Raw genomic sequence first — 26,927 nt, 5'->3', positions numbered from 1 at the left:
GTGTGTTGAATTCTCGTGCTGCTCTTGAATGTTGCGGTAGGCAGCGACGTCTGCCGACGTTGACGCCGACGTCGACGCTTGCTGCAAGTGTCCAGCTCCTCTCTCTCGCACTCTTTATTTTCTCGCTCTCTCTCTCTCTCCTGTCGGGCAATTTGACGAGTGCAACAACGACTACGCCAGAAGCTGCTCTCAGGCCCAGCCGCAGGCTTCTGGCTGTTGCGGGTGGTGACGTCGCTGCAGCTGCTGCTGCGACGCCGACGTCAGCGCAGGCAACAACAGCAACAACTAGCAAAGTAACAGCAACAACTGTAGCAGCAGTAGCAGCAGCAGCAGCAGCAGCAGCAACAATCAGCAGCAACATCAGCGCCCTGTGTGCACCGACAATAATATGAGGAGTGGCAGTTCGGAATTACTACTCGAGCAGCAACAACAAGAGCTACGGTTACGTAAAATCCGAGAACTGGCTCCAAAAAAGAAAAATGGCAATCGGCGCTTTCGTTCGTGGCGGGAACGTGCGCGTTTCTATGGCACCTCAACACTCGCCTTCTTCTCGGTGACGGCCGGCGCATCGCTGCTGTTCCTTGTGCCGCTCTATGTTGATCCGGCCATATCAACGTTGAGTCACGATTTTATCGAGCACCCCACATTGTGTACGACAACGCGTCGCGAGGATCTCATTGGCATATTTAATTGCTCGTGGAGCTCGTGTCGCGAGGGCTGCACCTCCGATCTGTATCGCTGTGTGCACATCTATGTGACGTTTATCGAACAGAATATAACCATACCGGAGAATATGACCGACTATAGCAATTACACCGCCGACTGGGAGCAATCCAATGAGGCCACCCTGCTCGTCAATATTAAGGGATGCGGCTATCCGCCCACAGTGACGTGCAAAAATTTCAATAACTATTATGGCGTCGAGGGCGCCATCTATCCGTGTTTCTATTCGCGCAAAAACAAGACCGTCGTCCTCACGTCCTACAATCATGACGACCAGGAGGCCATAATCATACATTTTTTTGTGGTGCCATTTGTGATAACGGTCATCTCATCCATCGCCCTCTGCATCATGCACTGCGATTGCCGCTGTAAAAAGGATCGCAGCCATCGACGCAATCGTCCCCAATGCCGCAGGCCGCGCATTGAAAACCTCAGGTGAGTTCGACTATCATAATACCCTTTTGATAGTGTTGAGTGTAGAAGAGTGAAGTGACTCCAATTTCCAATATTACGAAATAATGATAAGTTCCTGTAAACAGTCAAGAATTGTAATTTGCAATTAGAAAGTGCTCAGGTTAAGTTAATCACTATATAAATCCTGTTCCTGTAAACAATAAAGAAATCTTATTTGTAATTAGAAAGTGCTCAGGTCAAGTTAATCACTATATAAATCCTGATATGATAATGTTTGACTATGAGATACTGTGTACTTGGGTTCACTTAATGTTAAGCTCTCTGAGAAAATATAAATAAATCCTTATAATGTTAAACTACGCAATTTTCAGTGAAAACAAGTAAAGATACCACTATTATAAATTTAGAATAAAATATGAAATTAATCTTATAGCCGCTGAAAAACAACATGTTTTACATTACAACATTATTTACATAAAAGTAATGTTCAACTCAAAGATTTACTGAATTTATTAATAACTTATCCAGTAACTTACCGAAAAGCACAGTTATTTAATTAAATTATGGAATTTGTTAAGAATGATAGAACTTTTCCAAGATATACCCAAGGGTGATCCTATATTTTCGATTTAATATACATTAGAATTATCTTAATATCATTTGACAAAAATATATACCTAATTGTAGTAAACTATATTTTGATATATTTCTAAGGCCGTCATAGACTTACGAGCCATAATAATGTGCAGTTAAGGTCTAAAGTTATTTGCCCAAGTCTGCTTAAGCATTAATTCAGCAACTTGGCATTAAACATGTCTGAACTTGTCGAGCCTGAGTTAATTTGCATGCACAGTCGGATTTAGTTTCAGTTGACTTCAAATTGCCAGCTCATTTAAATTAATGAAGTTTCCCAAAACTTTGCAAACTTGTGCTATGTTGTGTCCAGCACAGCTGCCACATGCAGCACCTGCCACGATGTCAATTGCTATTATTTAGTGTCCATTATATTTGTTTTGTTTGGCATTCTCTGGATTCCATTAACTTAGTAATGACAGGTCTTGGAAATGCAGATAATCATTGGTGTTTTTTGAGTTACATAGAAGAGGTCTATATTATTTATAAGTCTAGGTGTTACATGCGTGCATATCAATATGTGAGTATGTATGTGACACACACATACATATACATATACATATACACTGTATTTTACGCCCCCAAAAACAACGCACGTAAATAACACGCACCACGCTGCGTATGATTGATTTGTTGAGCTGTTGACAAACGAACTTTCGACTGTTATTTGAAATGTATGCGTATTCGTAGTCACACTGTGTTTGGACCTCGCTTTGACGTCGAAGTGAGACAGTAACAATTACATTTATCATGTGAACTTAATAAAAAAACAAAAGCCACTCGGCATTGTCATTGATTCTCAATTATCGTCCTTTTGTGTACTCATACTTTCCGTTGTTGCTGTGACGAACGGTGACTTTGTGTATTTTTTGTTGTTGTTGGTCTTTTCACTGGATTATTGCTGTGCATTCTGATTTGAGCTCTGGTTTTTGCCCTTTCAATTTCTACTTCAGTATGACTGAATCGATAATGAATTGGCTGGTTTCCCCTTCTACTCGAACCCTTTGGCAGACACGTGCATTTGCATTATTCAATTGGTATGACGTTGTTGGCCAGTGTCAGTTTCACATGCCCAAGACCAGGACAATTGGCCCATTGCAATCAATGCTCCCTTTTGTACTCGAAATTCGAATTGAAGTGGCCGATTTTAGGTGCTCAGATATGTTAGCTCTCCACAATGCATAACCATGTGCATCTCAGGCACGTGTCTTACCAATTAGTAGCTGGCTGAATGCGTTACACAATTGATATGCCATTGAACTGAAACACAGATTTTCCCATTTGTGGCCAATATGATTATGCAAGGAAATAATGAACACTGTCTGCTTGTCGATTTCACAGATGTGCTTAAGTTTAAGGCCTAAATCTGTAGCTTATTCAAAACGGTTAAGTTTTGATTTGTTATGGATATTTTATGAAGATTTCTGAAAATGTTTTCAGCCATGTGTTTGCTTTTAAAGTTGTTTTGATGAAGACTGATTAGTCTGAACAACTTTATGAAAGTTAAACTTTATGCCATTATCGAAGTTACATTTATCAAAATTCTGTCAGTAGAAAATACAAAAATAAAAACAGATTTTTCCGGACTTGACTGATGACATAAAGCTGCTCGACAGCAGTCTTAAGTAAATTAATTTTTATGACATCAATTATTTTTGAGAAATATGCAGAAAAAAGTAAAAAATCTTTCTTGTGTCAATTGAGTAAAGTTTTTGGCACATTTGAATCTCAAAGTGTAACAAATGAATGCCATGACAAAGTTAAAGTTAAGTTTATGTCAGGTGTAGAAACCGACAAAATCAAAAACAAACAGAAACGAAAGCAGAAAAGGAGCGGACTAAAAAAAAGGACGCATAATTTAGCTTGTTTTCAACGGAAATCACTAATAAAAACAGTTGAAAAAGAGCTGTTGAAAAGTTGCAAAACAAAATGGCGTCAGCTTGTGCCGTTTGTTAATTCTATCTGCCAGAAACACACACATGCACACACATGAGTGTGCGTTACATAATCAGCTTACCTTTTGTCACAGTCATTTCTTTTGTTTGCAAAACAAGAGCAAAATAATGTTAAATAATTCGAGTCACTTTTGTAAAGGATTTACAGCATATCATGAGTGCGGCAGACGTTTGAGTTGAATAAATGAATAAATGAATGAATAAATGAAAAAATGAAGGAATAAATGAATGAATTTAACTATCGATAAGACTTTTGCTAATTTCAAGTGTAGTACTTCAACACGTTGCACACACATATTACCTCAATTTCAAACTCAATCTCAAGCTCAAGTCGCCTCGAGTTGAGTCAATCAACCAATGAGGCAACCTCTCGTTATGCTTGCTACTTCAAACTCTTAACAAAGCGGCAACAGAAGCGTCTTCAAGTGCAGCTGTTGCAGAAATGGGTGAAGAGCTCCTTCTTGCCAAAAGTGGCCTACTTAGGCCCTGGCAAACTGCTGTTGCCACTGCCACTGCCACTGCCTCTGCCTCTGCTGCTGCTGTGGCTGCTGTCGCTTGCCGCGTTTGCCGTGTGTGTGTGTGTGTGCCACTTTTCCATGCAACGCGTATTTCGTTTTCCTTCAAACAAAAAAAAATCAATTTCTTTTGCTTTATGAAGAGCCTGAAAATGCATTGCAGTGAATATATTGAAGTCACGTTTCTCATATTTTAAAATGCTTCTTTCACGTGCCAATTCCATAAACCTCTTTACAATTTGTATTTATTTGGTAAATTGACATAAGCATTGCTACACGGTTTTTTTACAATTGTTTATAATTTTCTGAAATATCAAAGATTTAATATGTTGAACATATTTTCTACCAAATATTTTTATTTTAAAAATTTCAACACAAATTTTATTTATTGAAATATTTTCTACATTAATAAAAATATTTAATATCTTTTTTTCGTTATTTGCATAAGTAACATGAATATACATTATTAAAAGTATTTAAAAACTTGTTTCCGTTATTTAAATATGTTATAAATTAATTTCAGTTGTAATTTTTGAATTTTTATCAAGTTTAAAAAATAATTTAACTTAATTCAATAAGGATGAAATTTGATCAAATTATCAATAATAGTTTGGCTTGTTCAAGATTTATTAATTGTCATTTCTTAGACTGCCAGATCGCATTATTTTATGTATTATATATTTTGCACATTTATTAGATTTAAAGAAAAAATCTAAAGTAAACTGAACCATTGGAAGAACTCCATTATGAAACTGCCAGATCGAATTATTAAATTACGCACTTCACTAATTTCACTTTTAACTGCACATCAATTTAATCTTACAAGAAGAGTTTAAATTTGAATCTTTCGCAAACCGAAAAGAAATTCAATTGATTGTAAATGTTACATTTTATTTTCATTTGTTTTTTTTTTATATATATCCGGAGAATCTTCACAGACAAAGCTGCTCGTTTGTGTGTGTTTTTTTTTTTTTATATATATTTGGACAATCTTCACAGACAAAGCTGCTCGTTGACAGTGTTGCATTTAAACGTCAATTTATATAATGATTATAATAGGTTTTTGGATTCCGGCTCGTTTGGGCTTTGTCAGGCTGTCGCAATCAAATCCACTTGATTATCGTAGTTGAAATTTCGTTTAGTTTACTGCATTTGTGAGATACAGCTGCATTTTCAACTGTACATATTTAAGACTGTGTCACGTATTTGTGTTTTATACACATTCGCCAACACATGCATACATATATGTTTTCTCTGGGTTATTTTGTGCTGGCGGAAAAAATGGGAGCATAAAAAAATGCGGCACGCTTTTATCTTTGGGTTAGAAAACCAAAGCAAAAACTAGCAAAAGATGTGCCCGCTATTGTTATTTTTATCAGCAGCTGCAAGGAGCGAAATGTACTATATGCCACTCGGTATCTGTGTGTGTGTGTGTGTGTGTGTGGGTGTATTTGTGTGTGGCGTATCTCAATCGTGTGCGAAGGACAGCGTCTAGTTTTCATCACAGTCACGCCCCCTAATCGATATTAATAATGCGCACCATATGAATGCTGTTCAATAAATTTTCGTTTTCCTTTTACCATTCAAATGCAATCGGCATAGAAAATTCCAAATCATTGCCATTTGCCTCCGGGAAGCTGTAATATGTGGGTAAGACCAACACAGACACCTTACTCTGCATACACTGACTGCCATAAGTCGACATACAAAACGAAAATCATGCAGCAGGCTGGCGTTGAAAGCATTCGAATTTTCCTTGACGCCGTTCAACTTCATTCAACTAAATCCCCACAAAATCCTTCGAGTTGGCAGAAAAAGTCCGCTAAGTCAGTCAGTCAGCTGTCACAGACGAAGTCACAGTCACTGAGACATAACATTAATAACGCACTCATACTCTTATAGAAATGTACTCCAATAGCACAAAGGGACAATAAGTAATGTACTCTATAGTACATGTGGACCCTGAAGGAGGCCATCGTAATCGTAATTGCTATAAATGACAGAGATTCATGCCCATAAAAGTTGAAGTAAAAAACTTTATCCAGTAGTTTTCGACATAATAAATTTGTTTACTTAAATAAAACAATAAAGATTACCATTGAATGATTGCAGTTCATCAATATTTATCAGCAAACAATCAAATAATAATGACTTTTCAATACATGTTCAAGTGCTATCAATATCAAAAAGCTATTTCTAGATTTCTGAAAATATCAACCTGATAAAAGGAAAAAATCTTAAGTTTATAAAAATAAGAGTAATAATTAACAGACTTAATTAAGAGAAGTAAACATTATTTGGGTTAAATGTTTGTATTCTAAGGATGAGAAAAACTACAAATTTTTGAATACATTTAATTTCTCCGTGGAATTTAGTTTTATTGAGTGAAAAAACATAAAAAAGAATAGCTATTTGCTAGGAATTTTTGAACATAAGAAGATCGGAAAATATTTCAATTTAAACTAAACAAAAAAAAACTTTATTAATTTGAAAACCCATTAAAAATAAACTATATATATATATAATATTTGCTAGATTTATGTAGAAGCAATTCCCTTAACACTTAAAGCAATGCCGAGGCAGCAGATTTGAGATAGACATGGAACATTTTGAAGAAAACGGTTCTAAATTGTGTCGCCCCAGACAATTTAGTAAAAATATACATAACTCAACAAAAAGCTGCCAAGACATCAGACAGTGCAATTCCATTGAGAGTCGAGTGTTGAACGTTGAACGTTGAATGTTGAGCGTGTGCAAAACATGCATAAATGTTGAAAATACGTATATACGTATACGAGTATGTTTGTATATTGCACACGGATATTATCTAAATTTGAGTATGTTATTAAAGCAAATTTATGAGCAAGCCAGGCAGTTTATACTTTTAGCGCTTTTGGGTTTGTGGCAGCGTCAAGTATAAGCATCCCATAATAAATTAAAGGAATACAAACAAACATAGAGATAGAGAGAGAAAGGGAGTGAGAGTGAGAGTAAGAGCAGAAATTCCTAAGGCAACATGGTCGTTTTAATGGCCCAACGTTGGGTTGAATATGCCAAGCATACGAGTACAGAGTTATGCAAATACATATACGAAATGTGGGAAGAAAGAAAAATTAGATTGGATTATGGTGGATACAAAGGTTTTTGCAAATTTCATATTACAAACTAATAAGCTAAAGTATAAGCCAAAATAAAATAAGAAAAGTTCATATGGTAGAGATTGTTTAAATAGAGATACACTGGGCAAAGGTTCTATTTCAGTTTTCTTCTTTCGGTTTGTGTAACAGTACCGGTAAGTAACGGTACATAAAATTAATTTTGAAACATTTTAAAATGATAAGGTGTTGTTTTATAATAATTATGACATCGAAGTAAATATCTAGATCTAGAGGAGTAAAACTTTTTGAACGAATTTAATATAATTTGAATACAGAATGATTATAGAGGCTGAACCATGATCAAAATGACATTCCGCTTGAAAATCGGTACAGTTTTGCCAAAGTTATGACAGTTCGAAGTTGCTCAGGCCTCTGACCTAGCAACTTTACAAGTCAAAATATTTCTTAATTTTGACACAATTTTTTACAAAAAAATGAAAGTGCTCAGAATCAAGTTTAAAGTGTCGTTTTATACTAATTACGATATAAGAAGTTGATTAAAAGTAAAAACTTGGGATTTAAAATTTTGAATTTTCAAAATTTCAAAGGGGGGACCCTTACCATCAACATAGAACCATGGCATCGATGGTCGAAAAATACAAAAATTTTCTAAATGAACAAAATTTGAATACAGAATGAATATAGAGGCCAAACCATAATCAAAATGACATTCCGCTTAAAAATCGGTACAGTTTTAATCAAGTTATGACAGTTGGAAGTTAATGTGAATTAAGAGTTATTCTCGATTCTTACATAAAAATTACAAAACAAGTAGAAGAACTGATGAAGGGGAGACTAAAAAATAAAAAAATATATTGCCAATTTTATTCAATTTCCAAGTATAAAGAGGGTATAATAATCCCAGCCGTGCATGAGAATTCTTAATGAGCAGAGAGCAATATGAATATGAATTAAAAATTGCTTAAACATTGTACAAATTATGCTTGTCACATATGTGCAAATATTGCATTTAAATTTCTGCTTCATATGCTCACATTCTAGTTGCAAATTAACAGCATTTTACTTGGCTAAGAGCACGTTTTGCTTACCTGTTTGTGTTTGGCTTAATTCAAAAAACAATTAAGCTTAAATGTGCACGTGAATTTGCTTAAATGAAGCGCAACAGAAACGCGCGCGACATGGGGCGTATGAGTAATGCGGGCATGCCGGAAAATGCCGTCTCTCTGGAAAAGAGAGAGACCGAGAGAGAGGGGAAGAGAAAAAAGTAAAGAGAGTGGTTGGTTTGTGTGTTTGTTTGTTTGTTTGCTTCTTTGTGCATATAAAACAGGCAAACAGAGCTTTTATTCAAAGCAATTCACGTACATAAAACATTTATCTTTATGGCCGTCTTCAAGTGTTTTCGTGTGTATGCTCGTGTGTGTGTGTGCATACACACATACAGCTCACAATGTGACATTGCTTGTGTCTAATTTGAAAAAATTGAATTTCAAGCTTTGCTGCCTTGCAAAAGGCCTTGCTCAACTTTAAGAGCTTGATACTTTCCTAGATGCAGCAATTTAATTACTGCCGCATGTCCTTTTGCCTGCCTGCCAGCTGTGCAGCAGCAACGGCAGCAGCTGCAGTCACTTCAGAATGAAGTGTCACAATCCAAAAAAATACAGAAAGAAAATGGAAAACAACTAACAACTAAGAACGACAAGATGCAGACGAAGAAGAAGTGAAGAGCTTACTGCAAAACAATTTTGTTGACAATCAAGTGCAGTGAGCGTTGTGCAAGGACATTTGCAAGCATAGTGAACAAGAGGCAACCCACAGCATAATGCAACAAATTTCAATAAGAGACCAAGCATCAGCCATCAGCTTTCCAGCCACCTGCCAGCTGCTGTCTGTGAAGGAACAACCCCACAGCCTGCTACCCACTTGGTGCTTGGTGCCTGTGGTGCGGCCTCGGTCAGGACACGTTGCCGTTGCCAATGCCAGCATCCGCATCCGTCACTACCACACACACCAGCACACACTACCACACACACTGCCAGCCAACCACAAAGCCATATTGCCAGCAGGAGCTCAGTACCAGCTCAAGTGCATTATGGCAGCAAGCTCGTATTGTAGATCCACTCCCTGATGCCTCAAATGCCCCAAAAGCCCCAATGCCCCAAGGCTGATCGGTGGCATGGTCTGCTCGCAGGCCTACTGCCTGTCAATTCGTCTTTGCCACACACACATACACCCATTCATTTATTTTAGACAGTCCATCATGCAGCTGTCGCAGTTTTAATTCCGTAATTACAATTCCTTTTTTGCCAGCAGATGCTGCCTACTTTGTTTTTCTTTTTTTGGACACTTGCCAAAAAGATGACTTTGTCTTGCACTTTTCAATTTTTCAATATTTTGCAATGATTTTTGACAGCACTTGGGGCTGTCTGTTGTAATTACAAATCCACATCAGATTTTCAATTTAATTACAAAAACCAAACAAAAAGTAATATAATGAAAGCTAAGCTCAAGGAGAATTCTATTTCAAATGGTTCTCGAGATGTTTTAAAAGTCCAAAAGGTAATACAATTTTAGTTACGTAAAAATCACAACAGACTTTTAATTGAAGCCCAGAACACTAAAAGCAATATATTAAAGGTTGGGCTCCTGAAGAATTTAATTTCAAATGGCTACCGATGTGTTTTTGTATAGGAAAGTAAATAAAATATAATTATAAAAGATATAAAATAAATCGAGTCCACATAAGATTTTCAGTTTAATTACAAAAACCGAAATTAAAAACTGTGTAATCTCAAATTTCAATTGATTGACAGGGTATATCAAGTTAATAATGCAATATAATAAAAAATTTAACAGATGCCTGGTAAACGCTTTCCACATTGCCTAAGGTAAACAATTGAAATGTTTTTATATAAGCAAGACTGTTTCATAAAATATTTCGGCCTTTGGCAATTGTGTTAAATTTATTTTCATGTTTTCTATTTTCTTTTTATTTTGTACAAGACATAGAGCGATTGTTCGGGTCGAGCAATATATTTTTATTAAAATTCTACAATTATATAAGCCGCTATTGTTGTTTGTGTTCTTTGGTATTGTCTTGTCTTGTTTTCTGCAGCATACCAAAGAGTGAGAGAGAGAGAGGGAAAGAGAGAGATGAATTTTCATGTAGTTCACCTATAGAAGGCACAACATTTGTATATTTCACAATTTCCGTTTGTTTTCCGGAACGTTGTCGTTGTCGTTGTCGTTGCCGCTGTTCGTGTCACATATTTGTATTTGTCATTGTTGCTGCCCTTGTTGTAGTTGTTGTTGATGTTGTTGTCGTTGTTGTTGCTTGTGTGTTTTGCTGGCCTTTTTCGCACGGCACTCCAAATGGGTCATTCGGGACCTTTCAACGCAATTCCATGGCCCGGTTTTTTGTTGGCCTCCCTCACAACTTAAATGGTTTGTCTGTAGCGGTTTGGTCATCCCTTCTTCTCCCTCCAAGTGCAACGTGCCATAAACTTAAATCTACAGTAGCAACAACAATGACAACACTAACACTAACACCAACACGAACAACAACACCAGCTGAATCACACTCGAATAAAGGAAACTTGCGAATAGCCTAAAAAAAAAATTGTCATCATGCTGAGTTTATCCCAGTAGTTATGCTTGCTTATGCTTTTTGTTTGAAAATATGAATGAAGTAAGAAATTGTTGTCGAAACGAAAAAAATAAAAATATATCTATAAGAATACCCAATAAAACTCTTATATCATTTCTTTTGCATTTCCATTCGTAACCATGGGAAACTCGCACTTGCAGCACTTGAAAATCACTTAGCAAGGATCATTTATAGGATTCAAATCTGTAGTCCTAATTGCTGTCTTACTTTTAGATGCACTTCAATATAGTCAACATTAGTACAGGGTAGCTGATAATTTCATATATCTCATTGCAGCATTTCGCCTTTGTCTAGGTTCTATATACTTGTAATTTTTCTTTCTTTTGGTATGCCACATGATTTATGGAGGCTTCGTTGGTGGTTTTTAATTTTCCACCGAATCCTTGTTAAACATTTGCAGCGCGTCTCGTCCTCGTCTGGCGGGCAGGCTGAGCTTTTGTTTATTCTCGCTGGTCTCTTCACCTTTTCTTTTTATTTTTTTTTAGAATGAATTGTTGGCGCTGGCAAAGCATTGTGTAATTTATTTAATTTAACTTTTTTTTTGTTTTTTTTACAACACAAAAGTTTCCGGCGAACGCTTTTGATGTTGACCGAAATGACAAATTGTAAAGGACAATCAAAATGGATGGGTATGACAAAGGCTAGGAAAAAAATAAATTTGAGCCACTGCAGAAAAATTTGAACCTTCCAAATACTTTTTAAGTTCAGCTTTTAATGAATAAACCAAACTAATGGCCAATCAAGAAGAATGTCAAAGACGAAAAATTAGAGAAAATGATTTCAAATAAATTTGCTAAATTTTAAAATGGAATTGAAATTCTATTAGATTTGTTTCCTTAAGAACCATTTGTCTAAAATAAATACGAGTACTAAGTACAAGCAAATAAACAAACAGAATTTACGTAAAATCAAACTAAATTGTATCTCTTTTATTTCAGGTACGTTTCTAGCTCTACATTGCACACGGGGAAAAGGTGGTAAGTGCTCAGTGGGAGGAAAAGCAGAACAACTGAGAGCCCAACTTTAGTGGTCGGACAAGGACCGAGGAACTGAGAACTAGGACGAATATCCTTTCAAGATTATGACAAATGCTTAGAGCAATTTGTCTAATTTGTTGCCATTCATTTCGTTTACGAAAATTGAATGGCAAAATGTTGCAAAAAAAAAATATATATATATATATATTGTGCGAATATAATTTCTATGCTTTTCCCAAAATTGATTTTCTGTTGAGTTCAATGAGCGAGAGACAACAAAAGGAAATTACAAAGCCGAGATGAACAGCGGTCAACTAGGGACAGGACAGGACAGAACAGGACAGGCGACACAAAAATCGAGTTCGGTTGACTGGCTGAAGAGGATAGTGGAATGGGTCGAACAAGAGGGAGAGCGAGAGGGGCACTGGGAAGTAATTTCACCCGTTTTATGTGGCCAATAAATGCTTTATCTGCGTATCCAAATTGCCGCCAGCTGGCGTGCATGCGTGCCGATAAGCTTAAACTCCAGCTTCAATTCCCATTTTCCACTTCCCACTTTCCACTTTCCACATGCTGATCAAAACGAGACCCAAAACCACTGCACTGCCTGTTGATAGAAGGGGAAAAGGGAATTATATGGAGACGTGGTGGGTGGTCAGGCAGCAAATCGATTTATTGGCCATTAAATCGAGGCATTTGCCTCTAATATTTCGACCCAGTTGCATTTAGCATTTGGCTTTTGGGTTTATCGCCTCTCGGCGCCGCAGTCAATGTGTAAAATAATTTCATTGTCTTTGCTGGACGTGTGTACGTCCGTGATTCTTGGCTGCCTTCATATTCATTTGGATTACGACGACAAATGGCCCATTAAATTCGAGAAATTTCAACTGTCACGTAGCTGCTGTTAATCTCATTTTTAACAACTCTTCTTTTCATTGAGACTAATGAAATGCAATCATACTCGAGCCATTGTTTAAAATGCATTTTGTAGCATAATTTAAATGTTAATTGTGGGCAATTTTAATTAAAATTGAATGTGGTTTTATACTTCAATGACTTGAATGCATAAACTCCTTCATTATGCACAATTAGCCGTCATCGAGGAGCTGAGTCCCAACGTATACTTAATATTGCGTATACGCCATGTGAATATGGCAACACTCTTGTAGCATCGTTTCAGTGTTATAACTAAATAACTCTGCAATTTTTATTTACATTTGCTAAACAAGCTAAATGAGAAATTAATTTTAAATTCACTTATGTTCTATTAAAGGTGCATAATCAAAACAAATAACGTAATTATTAAAAAATATGTAAATTGAACGCATAATAAGGATAATTTTAAATATAACTCAGTAGGCAATATTGATGATTACAGTTCAGTTAGCCTATAACCTTCACATTTGATGAATTAATGAATGCAAAAAACCACACATCGATTATGTTGTCTTCTCATTGAATTATAATTGAAGCGCCATCGAGTTTCACATGACAAGGACAACACTGTGGAAAAAAAACAGTCAATACAAATTGAGCGTAATCAAATGAAGCAATTCAGACTGAAAACGAGGCTGGAAGAGGGACAGGAACAGGGACAGGGGGACATGGACTGAAAGCAACTCATCATGCTGAACTTTTAATCTCTTCATACACACAATTAATTGAAGTGAATACAAAATAATAAATTCACGCACTCTACGGCTTCAGTTCAATTGAGAGTGAGTTTGCTGACGATGTGATTAAAAATAATTCAACATCTGCAGTGCAAAGACCATTAAAATGGATTACTTCTCATTTAGGCAACAGCACGAAACACAAACCGATTTTAATTCAACTGCAAACTGCACAAGAAATGATCTTTCTTTCTGTCTCTGCCTGTCTATGAATAACTAAACTGTTTAAGAGCTCCTTTTTTTCAATTTCTGTACTACCCACATCTAGAATCTGTCGTATCCATCAGCCTGGCACGTGTCAAAGCCCCATGAATTCACAATTCACATTTGTCGGCACTTGACGGTCGGTGTTTGTTTATCTATCTTCCACCTTCTTCTCTCCATATTCATTACTAAGCCGCTAAGTAGCGTTGCCAATGCATTTGGTCAGTTATCCAACTCTTATCTCTTTGCCTAAGCAAATGGTTTATAATTTATGAGACAGACCTAAAGAAAATACAAGGGAAAGCAGGAGAATAACCCAAAATATAGAGAATTGAAGTGACACTTCTTTAAAAGTATGAATCAATAATTAAATGCTGTTCTGTTTTCTTGCATTTTATGCTCTGGTCAGTTCAATCGATCGATTTAATACCCTTTTCATCAACATGATTTTGAACTGAGTCTAAATTTAATAAAATTAAAATACTTATAGCTGAATAAACACAAATATTTATCGATAGGCCAAATCAACTTGAAGAGAAATCAAGCAGAAACCTATGTTTCTTTTGCTGTCATGCTTCAATCACTCTTGGATTAATTTGTTGCTTTGCCATGTCAAACAATCAGCGCAGAGAGCATTCTCAGCTTATATAATTGACACCTGCTTGCAAGCATCGAGTATAAGGTCCAGCATAAAAGCTTAATACAATATCAAATCGAAACTTTGCTTTCTAATAATATTATTACTTGTATTTGGCTTGCCTTTGCCATTTGCTGAAGCGAAATCAACTGAAAGCGAATGTTATGGGCTTAAACATCGAAAATCAACTTGTCGCCTAGCTCTCTGAGTGTGTGTGTGTATGTGTGTGTGTGCAAAGGTGTGAGAAAATCAATTTGTTAGGCCCATCGACAGCAGAAAGCCTCAACGCCAATTTCAGGAACAATGTGGGCAGTTGTTTAGACCCGGTCACTTAGCTCTGACTTCGTTTGGTAGCTACTTAGGGCCAGTAAATCGCAAAGCTTCACACGATTTGCTTTGCCTCGTTTACTCACATTGTTGTGGCCTAGTGTTAGTGCCTCACCCCCCCCCCTGTTTTCTGTCCATATTGTTGTCCTAATGAATCGTTCGTAGCAGGTAACACCCTTCATGGCTGACCACTCTCACTTGAACCGAACCGAACTGAATTCGTTTTGGTCACATGCAAGGACCTCACAATTGTGTGACACTTTCACATGCCGTGATAGAGTATGACTTGGCTTTTTCATATGTGTGCACTCACAACTGACCACGCCTCAGTCTGTCATAGATTTATTTATTTATTTGACGTCCACTATAGGCACTTGACAAATTCGTAATCAATTTAAATAAATTATATACATTTTTAATTTCTTTACTTACACAATTTTGCATTTGAAATAACGTGTGCGCCTTGAAAGATATTTGTTTCAATTTGTATTTCTATTTAAATTTTAAAAATATATGCATGGTTTTCGTTAAATTTATAAAAAACTTAATACTTATTGATCTGATTGGGTTTTTCTGGGTTCTCCACAATCCATTCAACAAATTTTAAATAATAATTTAAAAAATTTTTGAATTTCCTCAGACTTGTATGCTCTTAAATTTTTAATTCTGTTTATTAACATTTCAGTTTTAATTTAAAATTTTAATTTTGAGTTTTTCAAAATTTTATTATATTTTTAGTCTACTGTTTTTAGTTGACATTTAACAAATAAATAAATATTCAGTTGTTTGGTAGGAGTAGCTAAAAAACTTATAACTGTTTTCTTATTCATTTATATATATTCTTCATATTTAGCTATTTATCTTTGTCTGTCATGTTCTCTTATTAAATTGCATATATATATAACATTGTTTTTTTTTTCTATTTTAAGTCTTAAATTATTCTGTTTGAGATAATTTCTATCACTTCAATCAATCTCTACCTTTTTTTTTTTTTGTTTTCTGTTTTTTTTGTTTCTCTGTTTTTATCTATTCTCAAATTAAATTTCAATACTTTGTTTTGCTGTTTCTTTAGTTGTTTCAAATAAAAAATAGGCAGCTCGACATTAAAATAAAATTGTTGTACAATATTTGCTTTGCGTAATAAGTTTTTCTAGCTGCCGTCTGCGGCCTTTGTTACGAATATTGCCGCTTGTCCCTTTTGTTGTCCTTATAAACTTCACATAATTTATGCAGATCGACGCTACGTGCAGCCAGCATCGAGCAGCGAAACAACAAAACTTTCCACTATGAGTGGGTGGCTACTCAAAGGGGCGGGGAAGGTGCATAAAAAGCAGAGAGACGGGACAGAGGGGTGCTCATTGTGTGGGCAGTGGAGCATTTAACATAGAAATAACAATAACAATTTAACAAATTGTCGCCACCGCTCGTACTCTTTGTCACTCTCTCTCTCTCTCTGTCTCTCTCCCGCTCTGACTTTCGGCATGTCGGTGCCTTTGATGCTTCTCCTGACACACACACACGCACATTCGCAGAAACACACGCACATTACAGAACTAAACGTCTAGCCAGGCAACAAAAGAAATATACTTGCAGTATATGTATTTTACTTGACTTCCTGCTACATATATATACATATATACATATATTTCATTTGTGAATTATTTGCTTGGCCCATAGTGCAACTGTTTGTGTGTGTGTGTGTGTGTGTGTGTAGCAGCGGAAGTGCCAGCACAGCAGCTGCGGGGAGCTGTCACGAGGAAAGGCGTCGCCCACGCGACTGCCTCGATGTTCGACCCTTGGCACAAAAGCTGGTTAGTCAGCCAGGGCTGGGCAACTGTAGCTGTTTAAGGACAGCCGCAAATACAATCACACGCTTATATATACACACACACACAAATATGCACACAACACACACACACACACACACACAGTCACACATAAAAAAGCGATGAACTCATAAAAAACTTATGAAACTAATTTTGTTTTGCTTGGCTTTGCTTTTGCTTTTACTTCTGGCTGTTGTTATTGTTGTTGTTGTTGCTGTTGCCACTGCTTTTGTTTGGCAACCCACTCACAAAAAGTCGCGACACACACACACACACACACACACACACACACACAGAAACAAGCATGCAAACACACACACACACACAGCCGTTTTTATTACTTGACTTGAAATTTTATGTTTGCAAGAGAGTCGCCGTTGTCCTTTGAATATTATGGCTAGCCCACAGACACCAAGCAGTGGGAGTGTGTTTATGTGTGTGTGTGTGTGTGTGTTGGTTGAGTGTTGGCTCATCGTTCACGTTTGCACGGCATGGCCACTGCCAGAGTCAGAGTCCGAGTCAGAGTCAGCGACTATGCGTTGACCAGTCAACGACAATCGACAAAAATAGGCACTAAAGCGAATAATAATAAAACAAAAAAACAAAAAACTACAGACGAAATAAAAGAGAGACGCGAAGCGAGAAGTAGAAAAGTCCAATGCGTGCTTTGGCTAATTCTCATTTGGCATTTAGTTGGGTCGTTGCCGTTGCCGTTGCCATTGTTGTTGTGACTTTGGCAGGCAATAAAACTGAAAATGAAAAATCAATAGCATTGCATTGGGCCAGCTTAGGCCAACATGCCCCATTTCGTTGTCCCATCCAATCCCATTCCCCACTCGGCATCACCCACCCATTGACTGAGTCCTGTATCCCTTTTGTTGCTGTTGCTGTTGCTGTTGCCATTAGCTTGTTCTGTTCTTCTCAGTTCGTTTTCTCTTTATGCGCTGAATACTAAGTGAGTATTCGAGGCAGCTTCTCTTCTGTTCTATTCTATTCTATTCTATTCTATTCTTTGCTGTCGCATGCATATAAAACGCCATCAAGCGGAAATATTTTCATACGCTGCGTATGAGCAATGCGTAATTTTAAACACATTTATGCGCAATATTGTCGATTTATTACGTCGCGCTACTTTTATTGTGTCATGCACACTCGATTGTTAAATGGCTGAAGTGGATAGTTTCAGTCGCACTCATAAATTGCATACATGAATGCATTCATAAATAATTACAAAGTAGCTCCAATCGAATGAACTTATCATTATGATTAATTCGTGAAGGTCTTCTGAATGTCAATGTAAGTCGAAGCTTATTAAATATTATGATTTGGACTTAAATACTTTCGCAGCTGCCTTTTTTGTAACAATTTCAGATCCAGTCCGATGATGAGGGTCGGAAATTCGGATGTTTGGGAATTTCTGCCCATATTAAATTTTCATTGTTTTTTGAAAAAGTTTTTAATTAGTAAATCCCAATTAAAATGCAAACGATTATATTATCTGCACATAACGCTGGATGCTTTTTGTCTGCCTCTGCCAATTATTCTTCAATTTGCCGATTGGATTAAATGGCAAAATTGAATTAAGTTATCCAACGCATTAGTGGCAACTTTTGCCTTGCCACGGCAACAACGGCAAGCAATATTGACGCAGCTGCTCCACAAACCTCAGAATCAGATTAAAAATAGCACCGAAACGAGAACTGAGTCTTAGGTTGCGGATGTGTGTGTGTGTGTGTGTGTAATCGGTATCAGTTTTGTGGAAATCACTATGGTTAGATATTTGTTCCATTCAATAACTGAATTAAAAATTTGAAAATAACAAAAATTAAAAAACTGTAGTAAATTCAGAAAGTTGAAGCCGAAATTCAATTTTTCTTTTAAAGAAACGCAAATTCGGACAGATAGAAATCAGACGAAAGTGCTGAGAACCATTTCCATAGCATGTTTAGATGGAAGATCTTGAAGTATTTCGGAACAAAGTGAAGCGTAAAAGGGATGGCAAAAAGCATGCCAGAACACGGCGGCTGCTTTTAAGCACTTTTATGCTGATGCTGTGATTTTTTACAGCTGCCATTTCGATGAGAGTTGGGTGGATCAGTGGTGAAAGTGGGGGTGGTGAAAGTATAAAGATAGGTATGTAGGTGGTGCCCAAACCAAGTTGTTGCCAGCTGTGCGTGAGGTCTGTGCGTGAGGTCTGTGCGTTTGTGTGTGTGTGTGTGTGTGTGTGTGTGTGTGTGTTTGCATCTCTTGCAAGATTCTTGCCGTATGACGCTGTCGGCTGTCGGTCGTTAGGCAAAACGACAGACGAGTCTGCCAAATGATGTTTGTCTATGGCAAAGGCAACAGTAGCAGCTGCCACAGTCTGTGTTGCTGCCACTTCGGGTGGTGGGTGCCACAACTAGGGGTATGTGTATATTGAATTTTGTGGTAATTACAAGTAACTCACTTCAGCTCATTGACAACATGCCTCTGCCCCTAAAACTGTCTCTGCCTCTGCACAAGTGTGATTATGTCTGTGTGTTTGTGTGTGTTTTGGTGTGTGCTTGTATTTGTGTGCGTGCTCAACTTTGCATACTTTTTGGCGCAAGCAATCTGCTGACGCAGTTTGTTGACTCTACTTTTTGGGGTAATTGGCAACGCTTCGCTTTGGCAGCATTTTTTCCCATAGCAGAGCTTTTCCAACACTGTTTGCTCTTATTTCAGCGTTGCCAGATTATGCCAACAAGCACTCAGGATTAACGATAATGCTTTCCAAATTTTTTAGCTGGCATACCAAAATTCTCGCAATTCGTTAGAGGATTTTAGAAAGTTTACCTGTTGTGCAACTAAAAGTTAATTAATGCTATTGTTTAAGTTTCAATTGCACTGTTCACTACAGAGTACAACTTTAGCATGGCAATTTAATTGGTTAAAACAAGAGCAGATTACTGAATAGTCAGACGAATGTGCTCAAAAGTTTGTTTGTTTTTCAAAATTAATCGGTTAAAGCAAGAGAACAGTGCTGTTGAGTTTTATTTAATTTAAAGCACGTAATAATATCGAAACAACTACAGGAGCCGTTAAATGTTTATTCTGCATTCAAATTTTAATAATATGTTGTAAACAAATATTTTTATTTTTAAATATTTCTCGGTTTCAATTTCAATGCCATTACAAATTTTAAATCTCAAGTTTTCACTTTTAAACAACTCCTTATGTCATAATTAGTATGCAACAACAATTTGAACTTAATTCTGAGACGTTTAAATGTATTTTAAAAAATCATGTTAAATTGCTCACATAATAAATGTCAAAACAATGTATGTGGAAAGGCAAGGAAAACTCAAAGAAGTAAGCTGCAATAATTGAGATAGAAATGTGCAATTAGTGACTTTGCGGTCGCAGTGGTTTTGGTCTTTGCTGTTGCGTGTATTACATGCAATTTACGTGGAACGCATTCCCACAAATGGGAATTAGAGAAGCAGAAGTGTGGAGTGAATGCAGGAGTACAGTAAAAGAGTAGGGAGAGGGAAATTGCTTGGCTTTCTGGCAGCCTTTTAAGTTAGCCATTGTTATGGCACTTGCCACTGCAGTTTTCTCTCGTCAAAAGTGCGAGCCAAGGATGTTTTGGCTTAAACTCCGAGACAAACACGTGCAATTTTCTCCCAGAGAGCAACAGCAACTCAGTAAGCAAAACAATAACAATAGCAACAACAACAACAACAATAACAACAGCAGCAGCAGGAAACACTCTGAAAATGGCTTCACTTATTTTCTGGCTTTTTTTGTTGTGTTATTTCTTAAACTGCAGTGCAGCAAATCGTAAAAATGCTGCTTAACCCCACAGTACGCACCCAAGGGGAGCGATAAACGAAACCAAACACTCTGGATTGGATTTTCTAACACAACTATAGTTGAGAGAGGTACCTCATTCGAGTTGTAAAGTGTAAACGATTCTGTGAAATGCTTGTTATTTGTGTGTCGCTTGCTAAAATTTCAAACGAACCAAAATCAAACATGGGCTAACGAGCAAATATTGAATATCAAAAAATGTAGTACTGGGTTAACAAAATGACAATGCTTCTAAGAAATAAAAAAGGTTTTTTTTCACTTTGTAAATATATTTATTTTTATTTTAAAATTGAATAAAATAAAATAAATAAATAATTATATTCAAAATAATTTTGTAGAACGGAAATTATTTGCAGTTTTCCAATGATGTATTTCATTGACATAAAATGTTAAGTAAGAAAGAAAATTCCCTGTGCTATTTTCCAGGGACATTTCCGTTTAATAATAGTCTTTGTCCTTGCAAGAATGGAAATCCAATTAAAATTGTTAATCCTATTGTAATCAACACATTTATAATCACATTACGTATACGTCACGTTGCCGCACACACACACACACACGCAACCAAGACGGGCAATTAAAACAGCAGACAGCAGAGAACAGAGAACAGACGGACATATGGACAGTCGGGCAAAGTGCCACAGCGTGATTTCATTACACAAGTATTGAAACCCAAAACTCGAATGCCAACACCCGAAAACCCGAAATCAATGCAGTGGCAAATAAATCATGCGACCGTGAGACCTTTTAACAAACACGGCCAAAATGAAATTTGCCATGAACCGCAAACACGGTCGGCAAATGGAAATCGAATTGGACATGAGCTGACTCCACAGAACTTCCGGATACTTCGACGCAGCAGCAGCTGACATCCGATATTCAACTTTTACAACGGACGACCAAAAAAAAAAAAAAATACTTGAAATATGCGCAAAAATTGTCGCCGCCAAAAGGCGTAACAAAAAAAGAAAGGAAAAAAAAAAGAAAACTTAAATAAACGTGTCGATTGAGTTGTGAGCGGAAATTAATGAACGGAAACTAAATATCTGAGTGTTATTTGAACACTTTTCTCAATTCTTCAGCTTGATCCACACTTTTATATTTATTTTTACTTATATTTATTTGCACACAAATCTTTTTTGGAACATGTATCGAACAGTGTGGATGGAGTTATTTATGGAGCCCGTTGCACTGGGACCAACAATCACGTAGCTGGCTTTCTTTGATTAATGGCCGCCAGGCAATCGCGTCTTCGATTTGTTGGCCCACTTGAGTTGCCTCTTTCAGCTCATACAAGAGTGGCCAAAACAAATACCAAAGAACTTTTCACTACATTTGCCAAAATTTCAATAAAAAGTATTTCCTTAGAAAAGCACAACAATACTAAAGAATGAAAATGAGAGAGCGAGAAAGAGAATGAGAGAAATAGCAAGGGAGATGGATGATGGATTGTTTTTGTGCTTGGCCAGTGCTACTTAGTATCGACCGTCGTTTGTTGACGTTAACTTGGCCCAGCGTTGGGTCCGCTTTGTTTGACTTGCATTCAAGTTGGCAATTGGATTGGCAACGCCCTCACACAACTACTAACAACAACAGCAACAAGGACAACAACATGAAATGTTAACGCCCAACTCATTTGACTGAACAAATGTTGAAAATTTTAAATTGGTTTAAGCGCACAACTTTCCGCATTGATTTGAGTCACAGTCACAGTTACAGTGACAGTGACAGTGACAGTGTGAAATGTCAGCACAGCGCGACCTTTTTGAGAAGCTGTCATTGAAATTTTCAAGGCAACTCATCGCTGTGTGTGTGTTCGTGTGTGTGTATATGCTGTGCAGGGGGTTTCTTAAGTTGCAAGGTTGTGTTCAACAAGTATCTGCTGCAGTTGCTGCGACGCCTTGACACACAAAAGTCGCAACCTCAGAGACACAAGAGACAATGTGCGGCCAAAAAGCCTAACCGAATATGCATGCTAGATTAGAGCTTTATGCAAATTCAGTCAACATCAGCGATCCCCAGGTACACAGCCGCACACACACCCGCACACTCGCACACACCTACATAAAGCAGAACGACAACGACAACAGAAAACACTTTGGAAAATGTAAGCGACCTCGACGCACCGTCACCGCCACCAGAGAGAGAGAGAGACAGAGAGAGAGGACAACTTTCATTTGCATTTAAAGTGCTGCCATATGGCCAACAATGTTACGTGCGATTGCCCCCGGGGCGTGGCAACAGCACCTGTCCATTCCACCACACTACCATCAAATACACGTATCCAATATTCATATTATACAAAAAAAAACATTGTCAAAGTCATTTCTCAAATTCTGAAATCATTGTTTAAATGCTCGAGGAAATTTTTAAAGCTATCTGACCTTGGGTTCAGCATGTGACCTCTGACTTTAAGTGGGCAGGGATTATGCAAAAAGTTCATTAACTAATTTATAAATTTATCTGAAAAGGCATAAATGATTAAGGAAACTTTGAACGTTGCACGTTCGCCTGTTGAAAGTTGTAAGCATCTTAAGGGCATGTTCCGAACTTTATCCACCATTAATGGAGCTTACCAAGTGATTGCAGAATTGTAGGCAAGCAATTGCTGTTGCTTTATAAACATGCAAATGATAAGCAAGTTGATAAACTTAATTTATCTGTTAGCTGATTACAAATGACAATAACGAGAGCTGTCAACTAAAACCATAAAAATGCCATAGGCAAAATGTCGCAATATTCGAGACCCAGTCACCGACCCAAACATAAAGCAGGTTAAAATAGGTAAACATGTTTATATTGTACTATGTTAGGGTGCAGCGAGTTGAGCAGAAACTTCTCTATGTATTTAATTTGAAAATGCGACAGTTATACTGCGGCACTGACTGTTTCGTGTAAATTAAATTACAAATCGCGACGCGGCCGAGTGTCGACTGTAACTGGCCAAAGCTGTTGCCGTAACCAGTTGGCGGTTGTCGGCTGTTGGCTGTTTGGTTGTTTGGTTGTCGGTCCGTTTGGCCGGAACTGGCGCATTAAATTTTCATTTGACCAAAAGTCCCTAAAGTTGAAAGCAAGCTGCAGCACCAAATACCACAACCGTTTGCCTCACCCGAATCCCAGGCGCGTGAGTCCAACGAGAAATACCAACAAGCATTACTACTTTAGGGTCAGCAAAGTGTTGCAAACCGTACAAACGTACGAGCCTCAAAAAAACACGTCGGAAAATTAATCCAAATCATGCTGGTGATAGTAAACACAGATTCTGACACTTTAAGTCCGGAAAAGGAAGAACTTCAAACTAAAAAACATATTTACTTTTTTGTTTAAAAAGCGTTAGCTGAATTAAGAATGACACTAGTAAGATTTCTTTTAAAGCTTTAAATTGTGATTCTCAGCTTGTTACCTTTGCCAGTGCTGCCAGCTTGTTAAATTCTACATATTAAAAATAGTTATTGTTATTCTACAAAAAAAAAAGGTTATCAAAACAAAATTACAACATGACCTCCACTTTTCACCAGTCAGTAAATTTTAATTATTTTACAGTTTTCTATCCATTTCTCACTAGTGGAATGAATTTTTCACATTCGTGAATTTCATGAAAGAGCTGCAACAATTTTTTTTAGCAATGTGGATGGATTTAAATTCTGCCAGTTGGATAGTTCGCTGAAATATTTCTTTGATATATATTTTATTAAAATTGTGAATAGCAATTTATCTACCATTAAGTCACACTCAAAGCAAAACTTTGTATTAATTGCAACTGAAAATACAGTTCTTTATTTACATTGTGTGCGGTCTTTTCATTAATTGCTGTTGCAGCATTTTTAATTTGCGCTTAGTTTCAACAACAATTGGCAACAATTGTACATTTTTCAATTGCTTTTGTTGGTTTTTTTTCCATTTTATGCATTCTACTGTTCTGCTGCCAGCTTAACTACACTTGACTACAACACTTCAACACTGTAATAGACTGACTGACCAGAAGTTCAACTCGCACACCTTTGACCACTTGATCATCCAGTATTCCGTGTTCATACAAACAACTTTAGTGTTAATTGCTGTGCTATTTAAATTCTTCGTTAAATATTTTACTGTTCTATTTCTAATAACGACGAGTTGCAAGCAGAAATATGAGAAAAGTTTTGTGAATTATAAAATATTAAACTTCAACTTCAATTAACTACAAAAGAGTATCTGAAAATTTTAGCTGTTAATATTAGCCCAGTTTAGTTTTATTAGAATTCAGCTTGTGCCTGTTTCAACCATGTTTATTATATCCTTTTCACGTATTTTATGGATAAAGAAAAGACAATAACTTTCGCCAAATAAAACGAGATGTCTACTTAATTCAATATGCGCTGCTAATGCAGCGAATTGCCATCGAATAGATACTTGTACAAATGTGGATATAGATGGAATAAATATAAATAAAACTAAAATAAAATGCCAATAATACGAACAACTTGTGCGCTCTGCAACATCAACTTACTTACACATACACGAGTATATACATTACAATGAAATAGGAAACGGAAATGCGATTTTGGGTTCTCGTTTTGTTTTGTTTTTTTTTTTTGTGTGGCGTATTGCGATTCGAAATCCCCTAAATACAATAAATTGTACATTTCATTTAATTCCATTTCATTTACAAAGCGAAACCAAATCCAAGCAAACAAAGAGCCACCATTGTGGGTGCTGGCAAGATGGCGGCCAGACGAGACGAGAAACAGAAGGAGAAAGTGAGACGGAAGACACTGAACAATACGAGCAAGAACTCGAAAGAAATACATATAATAAATAAATATAACAATTGGACTGAAATGAATAAAACGAAATGAAATGAAGCACATGAGCTTCTGTCGGTTAATGGAAACTGGGATTCGGTTTGGTATTGGAATTGGAGTTGGGAAGTATCCTTGGCGCAATGCAGCGAAGTTTGTTTTCACATTGCATGTCGATTTGTCGAGTCTTCTTTGGTCTACCACCGGACTGTTCACTTTTCATTCACAACATTCAGTCGGTTTCTCACTTCCCAACGCTGCCCCATTTTGTATGCTATGAATTTTTAGCACATGTCTGCGAAAGCGCACCGATTTGCCAGCCAGTCAAAGTTTATTTAAGTCATCGCTTTGCCGAAATCCCTTTGACCCCAGCCATTTCCTTATGCCAGTTTTGTTTTTCTTTTTTTCGCATCCTTTGGCTTGACTGCAGCTGCTTTTATTTAACTGTTTGCAGTTCCTTTTTATGCACTTTTAGCTGCCACACTCAATGGCATAATATTAAACAGTCGACGTCTTTGATGTGTTTCACAACTTTCCACACGCGCCCAACTTTGCGATTGAAAACAAAGTTATTGAAATTTTGTTTCGACAAACTTTTAGCATAATTCAATCATTTCCGCTCTACGCTCTGTGGCCGATTCACGAGTTCATTGAGATTTCCGGGAACATTTGCAGAGTCTTTTCATGAAAGCTGTACAACAACACGACAGCCAACAGCTTATGGGAAGTTTTTGGAAAGAAATGCAAAATAGGAGAAAAATAATATTTCGGTATTTCAATAGATATTGGATGTTGAGATATTTTAATTGAAGAAGTGAAAGCAAAATAAACCAAATAAAATATATTTATATATAGATAGATGATAAATTCAAATTGTTTAGCTTTTTAATCAATACTATAGAAATAAGTGAAGCATACATTTGGGAGCATTGAAATAAAATGAAAAAGTCTATTCTGCTCCAAAAAGTATGCTATATTTTTTGTAGCCTGTGGAGTTTATTGATTAATTAGTTTATTTCTGTTTGTCTACTTTTCCATGTACAGTGACACTTCGATATCAACGCGCGTGGACATGCTCACGCCTGCTATTGAAGTCTATAAGCCGCCGCTCTGACACAAAGATGACACTGTGGAGAGCAATTTAGGGAATCCATCGACGAGTAGCGATTTTTAGCAGAAGCTAATCACCACTGCGGAATTAACTACGGATAATCTATTTGTTCTTCCATCATAGTGTCAATCAAGTCCAGCAAACTGATATCTTAACCATGCAAAAATGGCTATGTGGAGGATAACGAACTCCTCAGTCGCCCAAAAGCCAGGGCCAAGGCCAAGATCGTCGATAACTACACATAGTGGACGCAAAGCTGAAAAGTTTTAACAGAAACTACCAAAAGACACATACACACTAACACACCTACACATCTACAGAGGTAAAGCAACAAAATGAAGAAACACAGAAAATAATAATAATAATTGATCCAACTGAATAATTCCTAAGATTGATTACATTTAGTTACTTTTTAGCGTAAATGATTTTTAAACCTGGCCGATTGGCGGCACCCAAATTGCTTCAACGAAAGCAAAAACAAATGAAATCTAGTCGTAAGCTAGGGTATTCAATATATATATATACATTTATATTTAC

At 36.9% G+C, this 26,927-nt stretch overlaps 1 protein-coding gene across 1 annotated transcript; it reads left to right on the top strand.

Moving 5' to 3' along the window:
- Nucleotides 1-360: 360 nt before the first annotated feature.
- LOC117791991 (protein tipE) lies at nt 361-26,459 on the top strand. Its single transcript, XM_034631942.1, has 2 exons — nt 361-1,158; nt 26,324-26,459. Exons 1-2 carry the CDS (start codon nt 389-391, stop codon nt 26,391-26,393), a joined length of 840 nt encoding a protein of 279 aa, XP_034487833.1. The 5' UTR covers nt 361-388; the 3' UTR covers nt 26,394-26,459.
- Nucleotides 26,460-26,927: the final 468 nt, after the last annotated feature.

Source organism: Drosophila innubila (genome assembly GCF_004354385.1).
Source record: "Drosophila innubila isolate TH190305 chromosome 3R unlocalized genomic scaffold, UK_Dinn_1.0 2_E_3R, whole genome shotgun sequence".
Lineage (NCBI taxonomy): Eukaryota > Metazoa > Arthropoda > Insecta > Diptera > Drosophilidae > Drosophila > Drosophila innubila.
The sequence above is the reverse complement of the archived record's forward strand: the minus strand, read 5'-3'. Positions and strand labels throughout refer to the sequence as shown.

What these genes read in the sequence shown, in the direction of transcription:
- LOC117791991 (XM_034631942.1), top strand. Translation starts at nt 389, where the DNA reads ATGAGGAGTGGCAGTTCGGAATTACTACTCGAGCAGCAACAACAAGAG. An exon ending in CCGCGCATTGAAAACCTCAG is followed by an intron (nt 1,159 to 26,323) that starts GTGAGTTCGACT and finishes TTCCATGTACAG; the next exon opens with TGACACTTCGATATCAACGC.